The sequence below is a fragment of the Leptopilina heterotoma genome, unplaced genomic scaffold, assembly GCF_015476425.1.
Source record: "Leptopilina heterotoma isolate Lh14 unplaced genomic scaffold, ASM1547642v1 Lhet_166, whole genome shotgun sequence".
Lineage (NCBI taxonomy): Eukaryota > Metazoa > Arthropoda > Insecta > Hymenoptera > Figitidae > Leptopilina > Leptopilina heterotoma.
In genome coordinates, this window is record NW_025110882.1 from 1311560 (window position 1) to 1334610 (window position 23051).

General features: G+C 28.1%; 2 protein-coding genes across 2 annotated transcripts; one reads left to right on the plus strand and one right to left on the minus strand.

Moving 5' to 3' along the window:
• Positions 1-40: 40 nt before the first annotated feature.
• LOC122499172 lies at positions 41-14749 on the minus strand. Its single transcript, XM_043607330.1, has 6 exons — positions 14414-14749; positions 13494-14011; positions 4059-4119; positions 850-1006; positions 560-731; positions 41-425 (listed from the first exon to the last, which is right to left on the minus strand). The coding sequence occupies exons 2-6, from the start codon at positions 13908-13910 to the stop codon at positions 342-344; spliced, it is 891 nt and encodes a 296-aa protein (XP_043463265.1). The 5' UTR covers positions 13911-14011; positions 14414-14749; the 3' UTR covers positions 41-341.
• Positions 14750-15366: 617 nt separating this feature from the next.
• On the plus strand, positions 15367-22980 carry LOC122499215 (SID1 transmembrane family member 1-like). The gene is made up of 18 exons (XM_043607400.1): positions 15367-15513; positions 15930-16186; positions 16262-16527; positions 16593-16746; positions 16813-16896; positions 16980-17300; positions 17364-17910; positions 18010-18278; positions 18353-18562; positions 18642-18926; positions 20318-20589; positions 20652-20805; positions 20879-20959; positions 21095-21418; positions 21488-21974; positions 22050-22318; positions 22400-22609; positions 22683-22980. The coding sequence occupies exons 2-18, from the start codon at positions 16007-16009 to the stop codon at positions 22968-22970; spliced, it is 4401 nt and encodes a 1466-aa protein (XP_043463335.1). The 5' UTR covers positions 15367-15513; positions 15930-16006; the 3' UTR covers positions 22971-22980.
• The last annotated feature ends 71 nt before the right edge of the window (positions 22981-23051 follow it).

Here is a 23051-nt window from a genome sequence, read left to right on the forward strand (position 1 = left end):
CGAGTTTTGAATGTAGTAAAATTAATCTTTAAAAAAAAAATTATCATTGCAAATATCCTTTCATTACGTATGTGTTCGTAAGATAAGGAAAACTCTCAAGTCATGGCATAATAATGAATAAAAAAAGGAGAATTAAAAGCGAATATATAAAATATACATAAATAACTATCATAGAAGAAAATTTTCTAAATCTAAATAATTTCTATTGTAAAATACTCATTTAAGACAAAAAAAATACACACACTCACACACATTCTAAACAATTCATTCCACTTATTTACACAGTCGGGTGATAGTCGTTGACTATCAGTTTTCTTAGGCAACTTGGATTTATTATTTTATTATTGGGAATCCGTACGCGATCGCAATTTTGCTCTTGCCGTTACCAAAGGATTTGGGGGCTCCACATGTTGAATTTGTTCTTGCTAAAACAAATTATGAACAAATTAATTATTCAAATTAAAAATCCATGAAAATTAAATAAAATTACATTTTAGTAAAATAATATAATTTTAATTCAATTAAGTATAAAGGGAATTTGTTTGAAATTATAACTAACCATTATTTGTAAATGCTTTGCCCTCTGTTCGATGGCTCTTTGAAGGGCCGTTCTTGGATCATCTTTGTAGCATTCGTCCTTCAGTCTCTCAGCTTCTTTTTTTGAAATTGCTTCTCTGTGCCTCTCCAAGGCTCTCTGCAGTTCACTTTTTTGATTCAAAACATTTTTCCCTCTGAAAATGTTAATTTCCAAATTTTCATCTCGAAATTTTCATGATTCCAAATTTATTATAAAAGTTATTTTAGTTTCCGAGGAATGATTAATAAAATGATTGTAATAATTTTACTTACGCTTTTTGATTGAACAATAATTCTCTATGCAGATCTTTATGATTACCAGAAGTCATGCAAGGATTGTAAGGCTTTTTTGGTATAATTAAACCATCAGGTCCCGTGTGAGGAGTTGGTGGAGGGGGCGGTACTCCAAAAACTGGTGCCATTTCTTTTCCTGAAAGGAATTATAATTTTCAATTAAATTTCGATTAGGTAATTAGAAATTAATTTCTCGTGTCGAAAAAGTTAAGTTTGTTGTAAAAATAAAATTTGACGAGAATGGGATTCTTTGTTTTGTATATATATAGAAAAATTTGCTTTTTCGCCACCTTCTAAAATGGCAATTCTGGACCTAACAGAACCCTGATCAGCCATACTGATCGTTGCATTTTGCACTGACATAAATGACAGTATCAAAGCTATTCCTAGGGCTTCACATACTAATGGGATATAGAATTTGCTTCAGATACGCGTTTAAAATAGTTTACAATCGTCAAGGTGAAATGCACGTAACTGTAACAATAATGGGACCGATCATGGAAACAGACAAAAGTTCTTCCTTGATTCAGGAAATATTCCTCGCATCAATATTTTGAAACGCAATTTTCTCGGAACGAAGTTTTAGGAGGAGCGAAATTTTTCTTCAAAAGAATTATATTTTTAGTTAACTGAAATTTGAATTCTGAACCTTCATGAATCGGAAACAATTAATTATAAGTAATGAAGAGTAATTATTCAAAATTTGATTATAGTAGAGAAAATTTTCAACAGCGATTCAAAATATTTAAATGTTTGATAATTAAACAAAAAAAGAGCCGCGTCTCATTAGAAAGCCGATCGTTAATAAAAACTTTCTTACTCATTGGGTTGGACAATAAATTCAATGTGCTTTGTAGCGTGATCTGAAATGTTGAATACTAAGGAATATATATTACCGGGAAAATCTTCTCGTCAATAGTGCGGAAACGAAGAGGCCATTTGTATCTTCAATTTACCCGAATGCCGAAGGCTATCGATTTCGCGATTTTTTCTCCTTTTTTTAAATCCTATCCCCCGTGTAAAAATGTATCACTTTCTCTCAATTGCCGCGCTAAAACCAAAACATAATCGTAAAATTTTCTGCCTCAATCGTTACAACTATTAAATTTAACGAAATAATATATTAAATAAATATTTATATTTTTTTTCCATCATTATGATTGAGAATTCGTCGGAATTGAAAAATTCGTTTTGGTAATTAATACCAATTATGAATATTTACGATTGTTCATTTTGGTTTCTTTTGCTTTTATTTATTTCTATTGGTTTATAAGGAAAGTTTGAAAATTTACCGCTGTAATTAAGTTAAAAATGGAAAAAATAAAAAAAAACAGAGAAAGTTCTGACTGAAAATAAGTGAATTAGACGTTGAGATCAATAAAATTTGTGCTAAATAATTCCTCTTTTTGCAAAACCATGATTCATGGCAGATAATAAAATTGAAAATGTACAGTAAAAAATAAATTTGGAAAAATAGAAAAAATGCAGCGATAACAATTCTATAAATACATTGTAGGTAATTGCTTGATTTGTGACGAAGTTGTTCAATATTTGCAATGTTCATATGTAGCCCATAAATTTTTATTTGTTTAACAAAGATAAACTTGATATTAAAGGATTTGATGTTCAAGTCTCGAAAGTCTTGAAATTAATTTATTTGTTATAAATATTCTTTTTTAATTTATTCTTTATGAAGATGAAAATAATTAATATGACAAATTTGAGTCTAATGAATATTTCTTTAATTTGTAAATTTATAATTTATTAACTATTTACTAATATTTATGGAATTATGAACGATTATGGTGGATTTGAAATTGAAAATATTTAACCATTTTGCATGTTAACTCACTAATTTTTCGTTTAATTATAGTCGTTACAGGCGGTAAATTGATTGAAAACGTTACACATACACTGCACACGAGCATTCCAATCTCCCGAGCAATATAGACGTCGAAGATGCAAAATTTTGATCCGTTACCAGTTATATCAGCCATCGAGGATCGAAATTGCCCATCAAATGCTCAAGGGGTTAACATTCAAGCTTAAAGTAACATCTGCCTATAGCGTTATTCCTTCGAAATTCATACCAACTTGCACCAACTTGCCAGAAAAATTCTTCAATCATTTCTTTTTAACAGACTGAAAACAATTTTTCTATAAATCAGAAAATTATTCGTAATACGTTCAAATTCAACATTATTAAGTTTAAAAAATATTTTAAAAATTTCGTTAATTTGAACAATCAAAAAAATGTTCTCTTTTTATACAAAAAGAAAAAATATTTGATCATTTTTGTCAAGTCTAATCAATACTTTCTAATTTGGAAAAATTATTTTCAGGTTTTTGAAAAATGTATATTTTTTCCCCCCAAAAAGGATTAAATTAAGTGCGATCGAGTGCGATTGAGAAACAAGAGAGTGGATACAGTATCAGACAGGATATTGTTTTTCAAAAATTAAGCGCGTGATAGTTAAGAAAGGATCTACCACTACCCGCATGTATTCCTGTCACACGGAAATCAGGGATTCGGATTACGCGGTTTATGAGCTGAAAAAAGTGAAATTCATCATTCTCAAGGAACAGAAACAAAATACGAGAAGGGGGAGGTCCATAATTAAGCCATAATAGATCTTTTCACAGTCATTACGAGCTTCTGTAATGTAAAGTGATGTGAATTATTTTATATTGTATATACACATATACATTCTACACTATATGTAATAACTACCGGGTTTTAACTGACATTTTGTTCCTCGGGAAAATTAGAAGGAAAATTCTTTTAATATTCTCCTCATCTCTCATTTTTCTTTGTTTAATATACTTTTTGTTTATAAAAACGACGTTATTAACAAATTGATAATTAACAATTTACAACCAATTTAATAAATTGTGGAAAAAATTGTAATTTTTACTTGAAAATTTAATTTGAAAAATTTAATTTAAAGAAAATTTAATTTAAAGAAAATTAATTTCAATAGAATCTATTAGAATTTAAATGGTAGATGAAGAGACTTGTGAGAAAGTGTATTGTCGGTTTTTTATATCCCTGAAGGGCCAGAATAAACTCCCTTTTCGGGGGACTGAATTTAATTGAAGCAATTGAGAGTCTACCGTGACCATACAAAGAATGCCTATTGTAACAGATAATGCTTCTGAAACAAAATTAATTAAGGCGTGCGACTCACCGTTTATTAAATTATCGCAGTTGTTACTCTCGTCTTTTTGTGACACTTGGTTTGTGATTATCTGAAATTACATAACACATTATCAATTAAAAATCATTCTTGACAATGAAAAGCTGGAATAATTTATGAAATTACAATTTACATTATTCTACAAAGTTTTTTTCAATTAAGGAAGGAAAATATTTTCCTTAAACAATTTGAAACAAAAATTAAAATATTTTCACTATGAAAAATTGATTTCATTGCTATTTTAAAAAGTAGTTTTCACCATTTTTCCAAACGGAAGGAAATGAAAAGTGAACTAGTATTTTTTTATCTATGAAGAGTATATCTCATCAGCCAGTCAACAATTGACACTGAACAATATAAAGCAAGTGCAGCAGAACAACAAAATTATACTTCCGCAAAAAATATGAATTCATTATTATAATTTTTCTTCTTAAGTTAACTGAACTTTGTATAATAGTAATTCATTTGACATTCCAATAAAATATTTTTTCAACTGAGTCACTTGTAAGAAATGTCGATAGCATTACAAGTGCTTTGGAACTATTTTCAACTGGTGATTTCACACTAACTAAATAATTGAACATTAGTTACGTTTGATAAAAGAACTATTTGTTAGGCATTAATTTAAAAATCTATTTTCTGTAGAAAAAAATTATTATTTTTATATTTCGGAGCATTTTACCTAAGAATATTTGAAAGCTTAATCGAAAAACGATGCACATTTAAAAAAAATTATATTTGGGGCACAATATATATTGTTTAAAAAATGCAGCTGAAAATAGAAAAAAAAATTCGTTTCCGATAACTTTCTCGATAATAATAATAATAACGATGATAAAATTTAATGATCCGTAAACAGTGATGATATAATTTTTCGTGTATAGAATTTTATCTGAACGGAACGAAACGAAAAAAAAAGAATATTTGAAAGTGTGCGCGATATACACTTTTACTTGAATTTTTGTTGTGAATTTTATATTATGATGATATAAAATAGAAATGAAGAAACTGATTTATAACTATTAAGATGTAACGAGTGTGTTGAGAGTCGAGTCGTTTGCACTTTTCGCTTTTATAAACACGCAAACCTGTTTGAAGGTTCGACTACTAACTTTTAACAAACGTGCTTCCGAGTATAGCCAGAATCCACTCATGCACTCGACCAGAAATGAAAAGACAAGAAGTAATATGTACGTACATACATAACGGATACTGCTTTAAAGTCTTCAAGATCATATTCCAAGTGTATTTCAAGTGAATATATACAAATGCACATATATGACAAACACTATTCATTGAATTTAATTAGTCGCATAGGAGTGGCAAATTATTCTCCTGCTCTTATGCGCATACTATTTATTTCGAAAAACCTATTTACAATTTTCAGGGACTTGTAAAATTGTAATTGAAATTGAACATTATTTTTAAATTGGAAAATCCATTTCACAAGTCTTTAAATAATTAGCAATAAGTTCGGTTTGTTCGCAAATATTTTTCGAATATTCCGGAATTTTCTTACTTGTTAATTAAATGAATCAATATTTTGAAACAAGAAATGATTGTCACGAAAAAATATTGAATTTTACAGACGAAAAAAAAATTAATATTCTAGGTGTCAGGGAAATATTCCAAAATGTTTCTATTTTCATCATATAGCAATAGTCTGCAATTTTATTTCTTCTAAAAACAAAAAATACCCTTTAGCTTGTATTTCTTCCTTTGATAGAGAAAATAGAATTTTTTTTTACAATTTTAAAAATAATACAAGTAGTTTAGCAACTCATGCAAAACTCGTTTGCATTTAATCACGAAATATTTGAAAATACCTTTTACTTTGCTTTTAAAAATCACATTTTTGAGTATCCTTGACATTATCATTTCAGTAATAAATATTGACTCATTCAATAATTAGAAATGTAGACCATTTCGACTATATTTTATTTTTATTATTAGTATTGTCTAATTGACTATACCAATAATATTTTCTGATTATTTTCCCTAAAATTAAAATATTAAAATAACACGATTTTCGAAAAATCAAATAATTTAAAAAAATATTTTTGATTAAAGAAAAATTTTTTTTGAAAAGAAAAATTTGATAATTGCAATTTTTTTTCAATGTTTGAACGCAATTAAATGACGTACCTGTACAGTTGTATGTACAGCTGTGTCACATTCTTGTTTCCTTTTGAATTTTTTCGTCTTAAACAGATGACGATTAATTGTCTTTTTTTGTTTTTGTTTTAATGAAAATATTTCAAAACTGTCGGGTGTGCGAGAGACGAAAAAAACTGTCGTTTCACGAATCACAAGACAAAAAGAAAAGAAGAAAAAAAATTACATGCGAGATAAACTCTTGGATATCTACGAGCATTCACATCCGGATAGAACCAAGCTCTTCGAGAGCATGCTGGATACTAAAATTTCATCGGGAGGAAACATGCTGCCGACAATATAGACTCCTCGAAAAACCACGAGGACTTTCACTCCCGCTCGTAATAATCCACCAACGCATCTATAGAATTCTTTTTTTTATTATCTGCAACACCTCGTTTAATTACAATTATTGTATTATTATTATTTTCAGTTCAACTTTTTCTATTATAGTGTAAAATTGAAAATCTAGTGATGGATATTTCCTGTTTATGGAAAAAAACGACGAAGCATCAAATAGTGTCGTAAATTAAAAGAGAGAGAGAGAGACGAAATTTTTATTATAATCATGAATGACAAACGAAATAAGTAAAAGTCCTTTATTAGAGCGTTATGCTTTCAATCGACTTTCTGATTTCAAATGACCAATACCTAACAAATAATTTTGTTTGAAAAGAAATAATATGATTAATTAAGGCAGATCGAGAATTTCAAGGTTGGCTTCAATACTGCGTTTTAGGAACTTAGAAATCGTTGGAAATTTATTTTTATGTAATACCGAATTTTGCAATTTTTGAACAAGTGGAACTATTCTCAATTGACTTTTTTTTCAATTTCAAAGAATTGGGTAAAAAATAATTAATAAAATGATTGCTGAAAGTTAATAACAATAGTAATAATAATTATAATAATACTACTACTACTACTAATAATAATAACAACAATAATACTAATACTAATAATAATAATAGTGGCGAACATTCGTAATTTTAGATTAACGCTGGTAATTTGAAACAATAATCCAAGTTTCAAATATCAAATTCGAGAATAATTGAAATTGATGGTAATTTAAGACAATGGTTGTTTTAATTAATGATAATTTTTGAAAAATATTTTACTTTTCAAGTTTATATGGAGTGGATTGAAATTTTTCAACATCAATATTTTTCTTTCTTTTTTTTTAAAAAAAATGTATAATTATGAAATATATTCGTGCGAGACGTAAAGTTGCAATTACTTGACTCGATAAATTATTAATTCTTTTTTTAATCTAATGTATCACATATATTTGAATATAAATGCATTTAAATTATGCTAATAACCACGCTATGTGATGTTTTAAATAGCAAATGTATTTCTTCACTTGTTTACAGAAAATTCTGTCATAATCTTTATTAAAATATTCCTGAAAAAGAAAAATCTCGAGCGCAATTTCAAATTCAAATGAACAATTTTACAAAATGCTTATATTGATTAGTGTTAGTTAATTAATTATTTATTCAATTAATTAAATATCCATAATTGGGTGACAAAGTGGATGCGATTTTTCCATTGACTTCGAGACCCCCTTAAGCAGTTTGTTAATTAATTAGTTTACTATAAATATTTTACCAATTTGTAAATTGACGAACTAAATAACCATTCAATCGAGATTATTTGTTCGTATTTAATTAACTAATTGATAAATTATTTATCGGACAAAAAATGAAAAATTTATACAAACTTACTATTTTTATATATTAAAAAATGTAGAATGGAGATTGAAAATCGTTATGAAAAATAAAAGTTCTCAGAGTCTATAAAAAAAAATTTGCTTAAAATAATCTGAAAATAAAATTCGCGGAAGGAAAATAGAATATTCGTGGTCAATTGAACAACTTATTGTTTAAATCTCGTAGAAAGCAAAACGGCATTATAGCTTAAATATAAGGAATATTTTTTTAGTGTAGTCGTTCAGATAACAAATCTACTCGAACAATGACGATGGAGCAAAAGATGATGATCGTGATTATGTGTATACTCGGAAATGATGCGTCATTTTACTCTCACTTAAATTTTTTCTTTTTTTTTCTTATTTGCAATAACTTCCTTATTGTATCGGATAAAAATTTTCATAAAATATATACTCAATTTCGATTTCACCATTATAGCTCATCGATCAATATATAGTCAACGTAACTCGAAAAATTACGTAAGTTATCATTTTTTTTTTTTTCTAAAGAAACGATTAATTAAATTACGTGAATTTTCAATATAGTATTCTTTACAAAACATTTTGTCGTCTATTCTTTTTTTTCTTTTCTATTAATATTAAATTAATTTTTTCTAACTTTTTTTTCGTTTTTCTCTACGAGAGGAGTAAAAAATTTGTTTCATTGTTAAATTAATTTTTTCTACTATTCGCTTATAAATAAGAAAATTTACATATTTTACCTGAGAAGTTTTTTTTAAAAGGCATAATTATCCTGAAAGTCAAGGCCAGGTTGGGTCATTAGCTTTCTTATAATATACCTTTTCAGAACAAACACGTGAGAGATGTTCAGAAAACTTATACTTCTCAAGTTTTGTTATGAAAAACTGATTTACGAACATTTTCTTTAAGTTAAAATTATTTGACCCAAGTAATTATTGGCGCGAATCAAAAATGTAAAATAAAAATATTTTTACAGTATCATTTTTTATTTTCTCTAATAGACTTTCTCTAATTTTAAATCCGCGATGAATTATGCACCTGAGATTTATGATCCAAACCAGGAAATTGTTTTTTCGAAAATTAACTACGCCTGGAATATTAAATATTGATTATTGTAAAAATCAGGACTGTTAACTTGAATAATATTCTTTTCGAATGATTTGAAGCTTGACTCACGAACAGACAGTCTCTCATTCATAATGACCGATATCGAACATTTTATTGGTTTTATGATAATGTACTATCTTTAAGTATTTCTTTCAGAAGCAAACAAATTATTTCTCATCATTATCAATGATTATTATTATTATTATTATTATTTCTTTTTACACTACTATTTATAAGTTCTCAATCAAGTTTTCGTAATTCAATGTCTAAACAAGTTTCTGTAAAAATATACGCAGATAAAGTAAGGAACTAATGACCTAAGCCTTAATGAGGTTTGTAATAATTTCTTTACGACAGTCGTTTAAAAATACGATTTTCAAATGTCGATTTCTTTTTCCAACCGTCACTGTGTGTCATTGTTTTATTTTTAAAACAATAACAACAATTTAGTAACTATTATTGTTTGTAATTACCGTCAATTATTAGTTCCATTGATTTTAATCAAGGATGTGGAACAACTTTTTTTCTTTCATTTTTGAAGATGGCGATTTTTTTTCCATCAAATTTTCACCTATCAAATTTTTATTTAAGTTCATTTTACTTTATTGGTTAATTGGTTTAAAAATTGATAAAATTTACGAAAATTGAATAATAGATGAAGGAAATTTAGTAATTTGAAAAAAGCAAGTGGATTCTTTAAAATTGAAAAGCAGACGATGAGGCAATGTGAAAATGTTAAATTGCATTTCACTTTGAACATGTATATATAAATAAATTCACGAGGTGATGCCTATTTCCTACTGCCTACATAAATGTATTATATCTGTAACAATGAACGGTACAAGCATGTAATATGACTTTATACGTAACACACTACATAAATATTATATTTACATACTAATTTTTACTATTTACTCTTTTATAAGTTCAGGCCTACTGTGCCAATTAGATTGTGCAATATCGGAAAAATTGTTCGTACATATAGAAAAATTTCGCAATTCCTCCAATTTTATGATAAAATCGCAAAAACTGATGAATTATTTACACTTTTAATGAGACCCAATGGAATATTTCAAAAAAAAGAAGTTTCTAATAAAATTCAATAAATTACGAAACTTCCTTCAATTGTATTCTGGAAAAACAATTAAATCGAAAAAATATAATTTCAAATGATATAACGATAATTTTACAACAATAACAATAAAAAAAAATCGAATTGAAAACAATTTCTGATTACAAATAAAATAAATATTCGCGAAAGTTAAAACTTAAAAGTGGGAAAAATAATAAAATACAGTTGAATTCTTAACGTCATAATGTGATGACAAATTATTGATACATAAATACTCAATGAATCAATCAAAATATTTTCTTTCTATTGATTTATGAGTGAGAAGAGTTTTTCACTTTCTTTTTGTTGCACTTGCGGGGTTTAATAATTATGTACATAAATCTATCGACTTATTTACGTATAACCACAACAAATGGTAATGTAAATAATTTTTTAATTACAATTTTTTTTCTTCAATTTTACATTGCGGATAGAAATTAGAGCACGGAGTCTGTTTCGAGAACAAGAGTCTACTTAAATATTTGATCGTAAAAATGTATATATATACATAGAATACCAGGAATTTCATATGTAATTGATGATCATTACTTCTTCAAAATAACACTTTAAACGAATCATCTGTTTCTTTAATGATAAAAGAAAAATTGTACGCTACTTTCAATATAAATTCATTTAATTCTATATACTTTATGGTAATTCAATTAAATGATTCTAGAAATTTTTATATTTAATGTAGTTTAATTAATTAATTAATTATATTTAATGTAATTTTGATATTTTCAAAATTCAAAAAAATTTTGCTTGTTTCTATATTTCAATTTATTATATTTTCTACTTTTGTACAATTTTAGTACAACAAAAAAATAAAGTCTGATTAAAATAATTAAACAAAATAATTGTGACTAATTAAAATTTAATTTGAATTCATTTAAAAATTTTTTAGAGGACAATAAGAAATGTATTTCGGCAATTAAACCTATTCCGGCTCTAGAATGAAAGATGTTTTATTATTTGTAGCCACGACATAATAGCGTCTACTAAAAAATATAATTTCAACTTGGAAATTTTCTTCTTTAAAATAGGCGCATTTTATGTATAATTAAGTTTCGAAATTTTACGACTCTACTGAATTCTTTATTGTGCATTTCAAACAAAAATCTATTCTCGCCCAATTAAATGAAAACCATGTGCGATATAAATAAACAAAAAGTGCATTTTACTATTTTTCCCTATATACATATATATTTTCGTGTTTGGTTTGTGTATTTCGTAGAAAAGCACTGGCTGCCTTGAAATTTAAGACAAACCGATGGAGAAAAAGTGTTTTAAAAGGTATCCGGCTGTTACTGGCAAGCTGCACACCCGGCAACTGCACATTTTATTCTAGATAAAGCACATTTCACACTGGAACTTGATTTTCAATTTCACCCTGTAATTATTATTCGCAAAGAATTTGAAAATTACAATAGAATCAAATTATAAAAAATATTTTTTTCTTTCTTTAGATTGAGAAAGCAATGACAACAAATTATTCTTGTAATTCATAATTGTGAGCCAATCAGTGTGAGAGCAGCTTTAACAGAATCTCTTTATAAGGAATGCCTGTGTGTCAGGTCGGCAGAAAACTTGCCAGCATCCCATACACCTGAACCCTCCATTCAAAAATCTAAACCTTCAAACCAATCAGTGCAATAATACGATTTTCTAGGAATTTTAAAAGCCGGACGATGAATCATCTTCTTTAGATAGATTTTTAATCTAGTTGAAAAACAATTTTCACACGGGAAAAAAAAATCATAAAAGAAGCAGGCAAAAGCAAAAAAAATACTTTTCCTTTTAATTCTTTTTTAATTAAATTATAAAAATTTCCGTTACTATTCATGTAATTTTAGAAAAAAATTATAATTTTCTACTTTTCACCGGGAGAATTATTTTTTTTATGTTAATTATAGATTAGGTTCATTATCGAGAAATAAAAAAAGATTACGCATCCTATGACAAGAGTTTTGCAAAAGATTATAAATAAATCGCCTTCGGTTTTGCAATTAATGTCATAGGTGTAATAGCAGTCTCATATTACTTTGCTTTTAAAACACGATAAAATTTTCAATACCTATATTGAAAATAATTTTTTATTCCTTTCTTTGAAATTATTATATTAGTAAAGACAAAGTTAATGACCTCGGATTGTGCGCTATTTTGACCCATCATTACTAGAGCGTATATACTTTTCGAGTATCCATCGTTTCCGATCACAAAATGGTAATTTGTGTGAAATTTAAATAAAAATGAAAAAAAAAATTTGCTCTAATCACAGTTATTTCGTATTCATAATGTCGATGTAAGATTGAATCGTTTACGACAGAAAAAGGATACTGTGCAATATAGATATTGATCAATTTGACTCGAAATGACATTATTTTGGTCCAGTAACTATCTGGGTTGTTAAAACAACTTTTCCATTCAATGTTAAAACTATAAATTCTTTAATTTTCTAATTTTAATTTTTAATTTTAATTCTTAATTTTAATTCTTTTTACGAAATTTGTTCGAAATAAAAAATATTCTTTTCGCCTAATGGAAAAAATTGAATTTTTTTAAGAACGTCCAATGTTGATCGTGTGTCTTAATTAACATGTTTGTTTATTCCGGTAGCTGTATGGTTTTTTAGCGATTTATATTAAGATTCAATTACTTTATACACCCCATATAGATGTTACAATTGGAGTCACGCTTCGCGAACAAAATATTTACTCCAACCGTAACAATAAAATAAATTTCAGTTTTGTACATTTCCTTATTGCTCGCTTAATGTTTTTCGTATTAATCCCTAATGATATTTCTTTCTTTAATGCACGAGACCTGCGGAAAATTAAATGAAGCGTATCGATATTGTAAATTTAGTGAAATTATTATATATTTTGCGTGCGCGCACTTGTTTTCATAAAAAATTAATTCTTTCAATATAACATACGATTAGAATATAGATAATTATTTTCGCGTGTTATTATTTATTATTATATAGAAAAACTAAACCATCAGAAATGTAAAATTGTAAAATCACTGTGTTGTAGAAGTTGTTTATAAGATTACAGAATGTTTCGCGATAACATCATGAATGAATTTCGAATTTATAGCACTTGCACATGCACGTAACAAACGTTAAATGAATTTTTCAAATCTCAGTGTCTACCTCGTAATATTTTTGAATTTATAATACACCGCAATGTGGTATTGCTTAACTGAATATTGATTTCGAAAATCACCGAGAAATGGAAATATTTCCGATTTATATATAAATACTTTGTATAAATATTGAAAGGCTAAATTTGATTTATAAATTTGATTTTAAAAAATTAGGGAAAAAATATTTGTTTAAAAATGGAAGAAAATAACTCACGATTTTGCTCCTGCAGGGCAAAGAAGGCACTTTGGCGAGCAATTCCTTGCTGTTTTCAATCTCTTTGGGTTCAGTGCACGCGTTATTCTCCCGACTAGAACTGGTTGCGTCTCGATTACGACTACAACTGACGGTTGTTGTGTTTTCCACTGAGCTGTTCTTCTCCTCTTCCTTTTTTTCCCGCGGCGTTTGTAGCAGTTGTTGTTGTTGTTGTTGACGGTGTTTCTTGAAGAATTCTGGATCGCTGAAGCATTTCTCGAGGCTCGATGCACGTTGCAATGTGGTAGGTGAATTTGGGGTAGATCGCGATAGTTGAATCGCGTCCTTGAGAAGGTTCTCTGTACTCCTCTCTCTTATTCGCGGTGGATCCTGATCGCGGAACGTTTTACGATGACACTTGGCGGAGATTTCGCACATTTCTTTTTTTCCTGGTTTTGTCGTTTTTACAACATATAAAACCGCACAAACTTGTACTCGAGATTTATTGCAATCTCCACTGCTCTTCTCAAATATTTCAACTGAAAATTTCAACAATTTTCTTTCATTATTTGTGTAATTTAATAGTTTAAAATATTTAAAAATCATGTAAGTAAAATATTTCCCAGGAAATTTAAAAACAGTTTCCAATTGAAATAGAATTAATTTTTCAGTCACAATGGATTTATTCATTTATTGTATCTATTGAATTTTTTCTATTCTTTTCTCAGACCATTATTCTCAAGACATTGATTACTAAATACTTTGCTTACAAATGTTTACTTATTACTATCTTATTATCTTATTATCTGCATTATTTGCTAATAAATAAAAACTGAAATAATAAAAATCAATGAGTGTACAAATATTATTAAAACGTAATATTCTGAAAATCAATTTTAGAAAAAATTGTAAAAAATCTAAAAAATATTTAATAAACATACCGACTTGGAGAAAATTTAATAACTAGTATTATTGTGTCTTCTATTTTCAGCTGGATACACGGTGAAAATAACACTGAGCTTAAAAACCGCGTATTCTCTGCATTGACATTCAGACATCTGTCACCCTTGTGTATTGGGAAGCGAAGCGAATTTTCCTTCTCTCTTTCTGTTCAATTCAACCCCCGCCCTGATGTGGTAAGTTTGGTTAATGGTGCTACCCCTAAGGGAAAGCTTGGTCATACTTGAATATTACTCTATATTACTGCTTCCCTTTTACTCTAGAGACAATAAGTGCATTTGACCCGCATGCGTCAATCGATGCAAATCCTGAAAAAAAGCTGAAATTATCAATTAAAATTAACCTCCCTTGATTATTGAGAAAATGAAAACGAGAAAAATAATTGTATACTTGGCGTGTAAGCAATAGACATGCTGTTCAATTTGGAATATTTTTAATGAACTCAATATATGTGTCAATTATTTTTATACTTTGCTCTGCAAGCTCTGCAACAATACTCCAACATTGCCGTTATAAAAATGCTATTAGGACACAATATTAACTGAAACTAAACATAATCCTATGATTTTCAGTTTGATTATGTTGTTATTGCTTATTGTTCTTAACTTCTTACTTTTATAAAATTAAGAAAAATTTAAAGTCTGCAATTACCTATAACGGTCATTTTTGTTAATAAATGTCAACAACTCATTGGGTAAAAAAACTTGAGTTTCAAAACTTTGGTAATTTTGTTAATTTTTTCGCTTGGTGGCCCTACCAAACGAATATAGAAGATGGCAAGAATGAAAAATTGTTTCACACAAATGTAGAAGGTGTAAGACGAGAAAAAATAAATTAAAAATTTGACACACAAATACAGAGAAAAATGTATTAATTAATAATTTTTTTTAAATTCACCGCCATTTTCAATTACCGACAGAGCAATATTTTGACAGTTGCTCACATTCCCATCCCTGCTTTCCAATAAAAATTTTGTGTATATATTTATTTATACACTTCATACACTTCATACACTTTGATCTTTCTTTCAACATTTTGAATTATTTCCTCATTATCTGATTTTTTTAATCAGATTTTTATGGTAAGTATTAAGTAATGTACTCAACTTTTTTATGTTAATGTCATTATTTAATTTTTATTTAAATTGTACATTTCTTTTTAAATTTCTATTTCTAACCTCTTCTTTTTGTCGCTTTGTTTATTATGAATAATACGTTTATTATGAAGAAATTGTTTTTTTGGATTTTCCATTTAATTAATTTTTTAAAACATTTTCACATTTTTACATTTTTACTGCTTTTATTTAATGAAATAATGACGTTTATTAATTTGTTTTAATCGTATTATTGAGTGAGTCATTGCGTCGGTAGCCTCTTTTCTTTGTATTTATTTCATTTATTTGAATATACATATGCATGATAAGATTAATTTTTTCTTTGTTTATTAAAAATTTGTAAACTCGTATGAAAATTTATTATTGAAAAATTGCTTTTTTAGGTGTTGAAGGAAAATGTCTTCCATACAGAATGTACTTTACAATAAGTTTTAATAAACTATTTTGAAGGGAAAAAATAATGATGGCAAACCTTGTGTTATTTACGATAATCCAGTTACTGTGGATTCTACCTAGTAACACCTTACTAGTAACTGGACCCATGTTGCCACCGGTTATTGATGAGACAGCAACATATAATCATACTTATAAAGAATCTTTGAATTCTACTTTAGAGTATATATTTATTTATAAATCAAATGTAAGAATTCAATTTTATTTTCTTGTATTATCTTTTTTTATCATTTTATTAAAATAATGTTTTTTAATTTTTTAGAATGATACATTAGAAGGAGCTCGTATTACAGTTGAAAGTAATGCAACGACTGATTTCCCTTTAATTGTTGTGGTTAAACAAAAAAATGGAATTTTATCTTGGCAATTGCCGCTTTTAAATTATAAAACTACTAGTCGCACTTTATGCTCTTTAAAAACTAATGCTACCAGTGAAGAAGAATTCGTTACCGTCAGCCTTTCCACATCAAGTCCAGACAATGTAACATTTTCGCTGACAATGGCTTCCGTGTCTGATTTTCGAATCGGGTATTTACTTTTTATCAAATATTATTGCACTGAAAGTAAATAATTGTAATTTGAAAATTTTTCAGTGTTAATGAAGAACGAAACAATGTAACAGTCTCACCCTCAGAACCAATATACTACTTTTACGCTTCTGATGAGAAGTTAGAAAATAAATCTGTCATTGTGCATATTCATTCCGACAGCGATATTTGCATGACTTTTTCCATTCAAAATACATCGGTAAGTGTAATATTATGAATATTATAAAAATTTCTAATATCTAGGTTAAAAATGTAAAATTTTTAGTGTCCAGTGTTTGACCTAGAGAGAAATATTCAATTTTCCGGATTCTGGCAAACTGTTTCTAAACAAGGTGGAATTACCGTTCCGGTATGTATATTATTGTGGATTTTTTAAATAGTACTTAAGCTATAAGTAACGAATGTATTATTAATCATAAATGTTTTTTGTAGAATGAAGAATATCCATATGGTTTCTTTATAGTTTTAGTAGTGAAGGGTGATGATCAAGATTGCTCCGGAGTACCAGGTATAATTAGACCGAGGAAAAAAATTATTTCACTGAGGGTAATGCCTAGCATATCAAAATTAGATTATATTGTTGCGTCTTTTATTGCAATGGGCGTGGGTGGTGCCTTTTTTCTTCTTTACGTAGGCTGTGCTATTTTTTACAAAATTAAAGAAGGCAGAGCGATGCAAGTAGAAGAGTCACTAAACGATCAGCATGAAGATTTAGTCAATCAATATCTTCCAAGTCCCTCCATCATAGAAGAGGTATTACAAATTTTTTCTCGTTAATTTTTAAACATTGTTTTAACGCACAATTTTATATTTCAGATAGGTCCGAATCGATGGGACGTTCAGGAGGATTCCTCCCTCGATGAGGATGACATTGATTTAATGGAAGACGCTCTCTCGGATAAAGAAGTGGTGCGAACAAAACTTGTTCTCTCCGTCTGTGATTTGGCTCGAAAGGAACCAAAGATACTCAGACACAAATCTCGTTTATACATTTATTATCTTATTACAATCGCAACTTTTTATACGTTGCCAGTTGTTCAATTAGTAATAACCGATCAATACGTTTTACATGTCACTGGAAATCAAGATCTTTGTTATTACAATTTTCTTTGCTCTCATCCATTGGGCTTTCTTTCTGATTTCAATCATGTTTATTCTAATTTTGGATATGTGCTGCTCGGACTTTTATTTATTTTCTTAACATACTCGAGGGAGAAAGCAAATGAGGATATGACGAAAAATAAAAGTTACGGAATTCCACAACATTATGGACTGTTCTATGCAATGGGAATTGCATTAATGATGGAAGGCGTGCTGTCAGGAAGTTATCACGTTTGTCCTAATCACAGTAATTTTCAGTTTGGTAAGTGATCATCTATTTTATTTAAATTTAAATTTAAAAGTTAAAAATTTTCTGCATTATATTACGAGAAACAGGTTATTTGATTTGATATTTTTGCAGACACTAGTTTTATGTACATCATAGCGGTTTTGTGCATGGTGAAGATCTACCATAACAGACATCCGGACATAAACGCAAGAGCTCCAGTGACCTTTGGTGTTCTGGCTCTAACAATATTTTTAGGACTTGTTGGAGTTCTAGCTGGTTCACTGATATTCTGGATATTATTTACAATCATTCATTTAATGGTTTGTTTAATTCTCACTGCTCAGGTTTACTACATGGGAAGATGGAAACTTAACGGAGGAGTTTTTCGTCGAGTTCTAATGGTAATTTTTCACTTTCATTTTAATATCTAATCTTATCTAATCTATTTTTTATCAATTTGCATCTTTTTATTTAGACAATGAAACATGATGCGAGAGCAGGTGTGAGGTACTTAATCAAACCAGTTTATCCCGCTCGTTTGACGATTCTCGTACTGGCAAATTTGGCTAATATTGGTCTCGCTATTTTTGGTAACATGCACCATGAGAAAGATTTTGCTACTTACTTACTTGCAGTGTTGATGTCGAATCTTATTTTGTACACCTTCTTCTATATTGTTATGAAGGTAATTTTCTTTTAATATATATATTATAAACAAGTTTAATAAGATGTGCAACTATTTTAATGTGTCAACTATTTTTCAGTTGTGCTACAAAGAAAGGATTCTCATTCAACCTTTAATCTACATTATCCTCTCTTTCATCACTTGGTCAGCTGCTCTGTATTTCTTCATAAACAAAACCATATCTTGGGCTCTCACCCCAGCTCAATCTCGACAATATAATAGACCGTGCATTCTCTTCAACTTTTTCGACAATCACGATGTTTGGCACTTTTTATCAGCATTAGCAATGTTTTTCTCGTTTATGGTTTTACTGACCCTGGACGATGACCTTGTAGATGTTCATCGTAGTCAAATTCCCGTTTTCTAATTGAAATTGTTTAAAATTGTTTATAGACGTTATTTATATTTTCTACGCTGATGTGATTTAAAATGTATTTATTGATCAGTGTTCTCATTTAAATTTTCTTGATTAATATCGTCAAGTGATTATTAAATGAGATCATTCTTAAATACAGTACCATTAGAATAATAATTAAAACTAAGTCATTGACTGATCTTATGAATGTGATTAAAATTTTACGCAAAATTTAATTAATTTATTATAATTAATAATTAATAATATGTAATTAGAGATCAAATTATCTTTAAATAGTGAATAATATTTAGTTAGAGATAAATAAGTTTTGTTATTCAAATTTTTATAATGTACATATTGATGAGTAATTAGTATTAAGTACCTTAAAAATCCGCGGTAGCAAAGTGTTTGTTACATGCATTAAAAATCAATATTAATAAAAAAAAATTGTTATAGTCATGTCTGTTATCATTCATAAAGTTTTATGGAACCCATTTAATTATCGAAAACAATGAAACTATAGACTTAATTTTTTAATACAGATACATAAAAGAGTGTTCTATTGGGAAGTTAAAAACTACTAATTGCTTTGAGTATTTATTCAAAAGAACAAGAATGTTTTTAGTCATTTAACAAAAAGAATGACCCATGTCGTTACTTTATTTACGATCTTACTTATTTTAAAAGTTTGAAGATAGTTCAAGTGATTGGATATAATATATAATCTCGTATGTGATTAAATCTTTTATAAAATTGTGATTTGTATATTATAAGTGTAATATTACTGACAAGTTATAATAGAAAATATTTAAACTTGTTTAAAATTAATTTACAACAAATAATTAAATACATAAAAGATTTTGTTGGATAATATATTCATTATAAAGTTTATATTAAATGTCTTAGAAATCTAATACCTTATTTTTATTTGATACGTTTGATCAATTTTCTTTGTATAAGTTGTCTGTAGTAAAAAATAACAATTGAAAAAAATAAAACAATTATATTGTAATAATCTATCAATGACTAATGTAAATTTTCCAATGATTGTAAAAATTTATCTAGTAATTTTCAATTTCTAATTCGTTTTTAATTGATCTTGTTTTGAATAAACAAAGAATCTTTTTAAAGGAAGTCTCAGAAATGACAAATAATATATTATTTGTTGCGATTGCATTAACTTTTACTGTGGGTAATGCTGATTTACAAAATTACCCATCACCTGTTATTGTAGAAGCTAATTTTGATGAACAATATGAAGGAAATGTGGATTCAAAGATTGATAATATCTTTAAATACAGAAAAATCAATGCAAGTTTTTTATTTCTTTAAATATTAAATAAATATAGGTAGACACAGTTTGTCTTCTCTTTAATAGTAATAACATAATTTAGTTTCAGGATATTTCTTTACAAGAAACCCGAGTTATTGTTGAAAGCAATGCCACATTTAATTTTCCACTAACTGTCGTCGTCAATCAAAAGACTCAAGTTCTTTCCTGGCAGATTCCTTTCTCGAAAAATTCGAATTATTCCAGCGCCAGTAGAACTTTGTGTTCCACAAATAATTCCATAAATAATGGAGAAGCAATCACGATTACACTCTCAACAATAAGTAATTCTGCAATTAGTTTTAAACTGAAATTACTTACTGTTGAGGAACCACATATAAGGTAATAATTACACAATTATTATTATTATTTTCTGAAATAATGAATATTACAAAAATGTGCAGAATTGGTGAAGTGAAGAGTGACATAAAAGTCACTCCCCCAGAACCAGTTTATTACAGTTATTCATTTAATGAAAACTCTGAAAGTAAATCGGTTATCGTACATCTGGAATCAGGCAGCGAAGTTTGCATGATTTTGTCCATTCAAAACAAATCAGTACGTATTATATATTGATGTATAAATAAAAAAATATTAAAATAAAAAATTCAATATACTTATCTTGCATCAGTGTCCTATCTTAGAAGCTGAAAATTTTAAGTACGCTAATTACTGGCAGACAGTAATGAGACAAGGTGCGATAACTGTCTCTGTAAGTAGAATCCCATCGTATTCATTAAAATTAATTATAATTATTCGAAATCAAAGTGTGGCAAAATTTAACTAAAATTTCAGAAAAACTATTTCTTGTTCTAATTAATTACACGACTTTTAAATAAAATTTCAGAAAGATGATTTTCCAGATGGATTTATCATAGTACTAATTGTGAAAAATGATGATTCGATGTGTTTCGGAACTTTCGATGAGAAGCCAAGCAAGAATCTATTATCAATGTCCGAACGTGCAAAATTTGTCACACTTTCTATCAATCCAGGACAAATTAATGATAATTATATATTTGCTTGCACTTTATTTGTAAGTGCCATTTTAGGTTTCGCAATTGTTTATGCTCTCAGTACCCTATTCTACTATAAAAACTGTAAATACGCAAAATATACACTAAATCATGTAGAAGATTGCGGAACTGATTTAAATGATGAAGTAACAGAGGTAAAAATTAGCAGTTTTCAAAATTAAAAGAAAATCGTTTTGTCTAATAATAATAATAATTGATTTTAGATCTGTTTGAGAGAAAACTCAGTTACAAATAAAACAAGCAACAAAAATCTTGTTGTTCATGTTTGTGATATGGCTCAAGAAGAGCTTGTTGACCTCAAAGAAAGATCTCAACTATATTTATATTATCTAGTGACTGTATCAGTATTTTATATTCTACCGGTTCTACAATTGGTTGCCACGAAACAAATAATTGTTCAAGAAAGTGGAAATCAAGATCTTTGTTACTACAATTTTCTCTGTGCTCAACCATTTAGATTTTTGTCATCTTTCAATAATGTCTTTTCTAATTTTGGATACACTTTATTTGGAATTTTGTTTATTATTATCACGAGATTTAGAGAAAAGTACAATACTCTAAACAGACAGACCACGTTCGGAATTCCACAACATTATGGATTATATTATGCGATGGGTATTGCTCTTATAATGCAAGGTGTACTTTCCGCAAGCTATCACTTTTGTCCCAGTCGTAATAATTTTCAGTTTGGTAAGGAAATTTTTAAGTTTCAGTTATATTAAAAGAAAAATTATTTCCCCAGAATAATCTTGATTTATTTTTCAGATACCAGTTTCATGTATATAATTGCTGTTATTTGTTTAGTGAAACTTTTTCAAATGCGACATCCAGATATACTGCCAAAAGCACCAGTAACTTTCGCTGTTTTGGCTCTGACAATATTTATGGGACTTGTTGGTGTTCTAGATGGTTCACCACTTTTCTGGATTGTTTTCACTATCGTACATTTAACTTTCTTTTTCTATCTAATTATAGAAGTTTATTCTGTAGGTAAAAGAAAATTTATCGGGGGACGTTATAGAACATTAATTTTTGTAAGTTTTGAAAAAAAATAATATTAGTTTGAGAGTATAAATTTAAACAATAATAAATTGTTAACATATTTTTTATTCTAGACGTTAAAGCAGGATGTTTCCAAAATACGAGCAGATCATTTCACCTCTTCGGTGGTAATAAAATTTATGTTCCTTTTACTTTCAGTTGTGACAAATATCGGTCTTGCTATTTACAGCAACTTTTTTCATAATAAGAATTTTGCGATGTATTTACTGAGCATTTTGATGATGAATCTCTTATTATATTTATGTTTCTACTGTTTTATGAAGGTAAAAATCCATTGAACTGGAAAATTTAAAATAATTTAGAATATTTAAAAATAATTATACTTCTTTTTTACAGTTTTGTGAGAACGAAAAGATCCTTGTCCAACCGTCAATATTTATTATTCTGTCAATTTTATTTTGGTTTGGCGCTTTTTATTTCTATTTAGATCGAACAACTGCTTGGGCTCTTACCCCAGCGCAATCTCGACAATATAATAAACCGTGTATTCTCTTCAACTTTTTCGACAATCACGACGTTTGGCACTTTTTATCGGCACTTGCAATGTTCTTTTCTTTCATGATTTTATTAACGATCGACGATGACCTACAAAATGTTCCACGAAGTCAAATTCTAGTCTTTTAATTATTAAATTGAATACCTCTATTGTTTTTTAATACGTACGTCAATTTGTTACTTTTGTTTGTAAAAATAAATCTTTCAAAT

Bases quoted from the DNA above. Each gene is read 5' to 3' on its own strand.
- LOC122499172 (XM_043607330.1), bottom strand. From the start codon at position 13,910: ATGTGCGAAATCTCCGCCAAGTGTCATCGTAAAACGTTCCGCGATCAG. The intron at 732-849 runs GTAAGTAAAATT...TAACATTTTCAG, and splicing joins TTATTGTTCAATCAAAAAGC to AGGGAAAAATGTTTTGAATC. The intron at 426-559 runs GTTAGTTATAAT...AATTTGTTTTAG, and splicing joins CAAAGCATTTACAAATAATG to CAAGAACAAATTCAACATGT.
- LOC122499215 (XM_043607400.1), top strand. From the start codon at position 16,007: ATGATGGCAAACCTTGTGTTATTTACGATAATCCAGTTACTGTGGATT. The intron at 18,927-20,317 runs TAATTGAAATTG...ATTTAGTTTCAG, and splicing joins GTAGTCAAATTCCCGTTTTC to GATATTTCTTTACAAGAAAC. The intron at 20,806-20,878 runs GTACGTATTATA...ATCTTGCATCAG, and splicing joins TGTCCATTCAAAACAAATCA to TGTCCTATCTTAGAAGCTGA.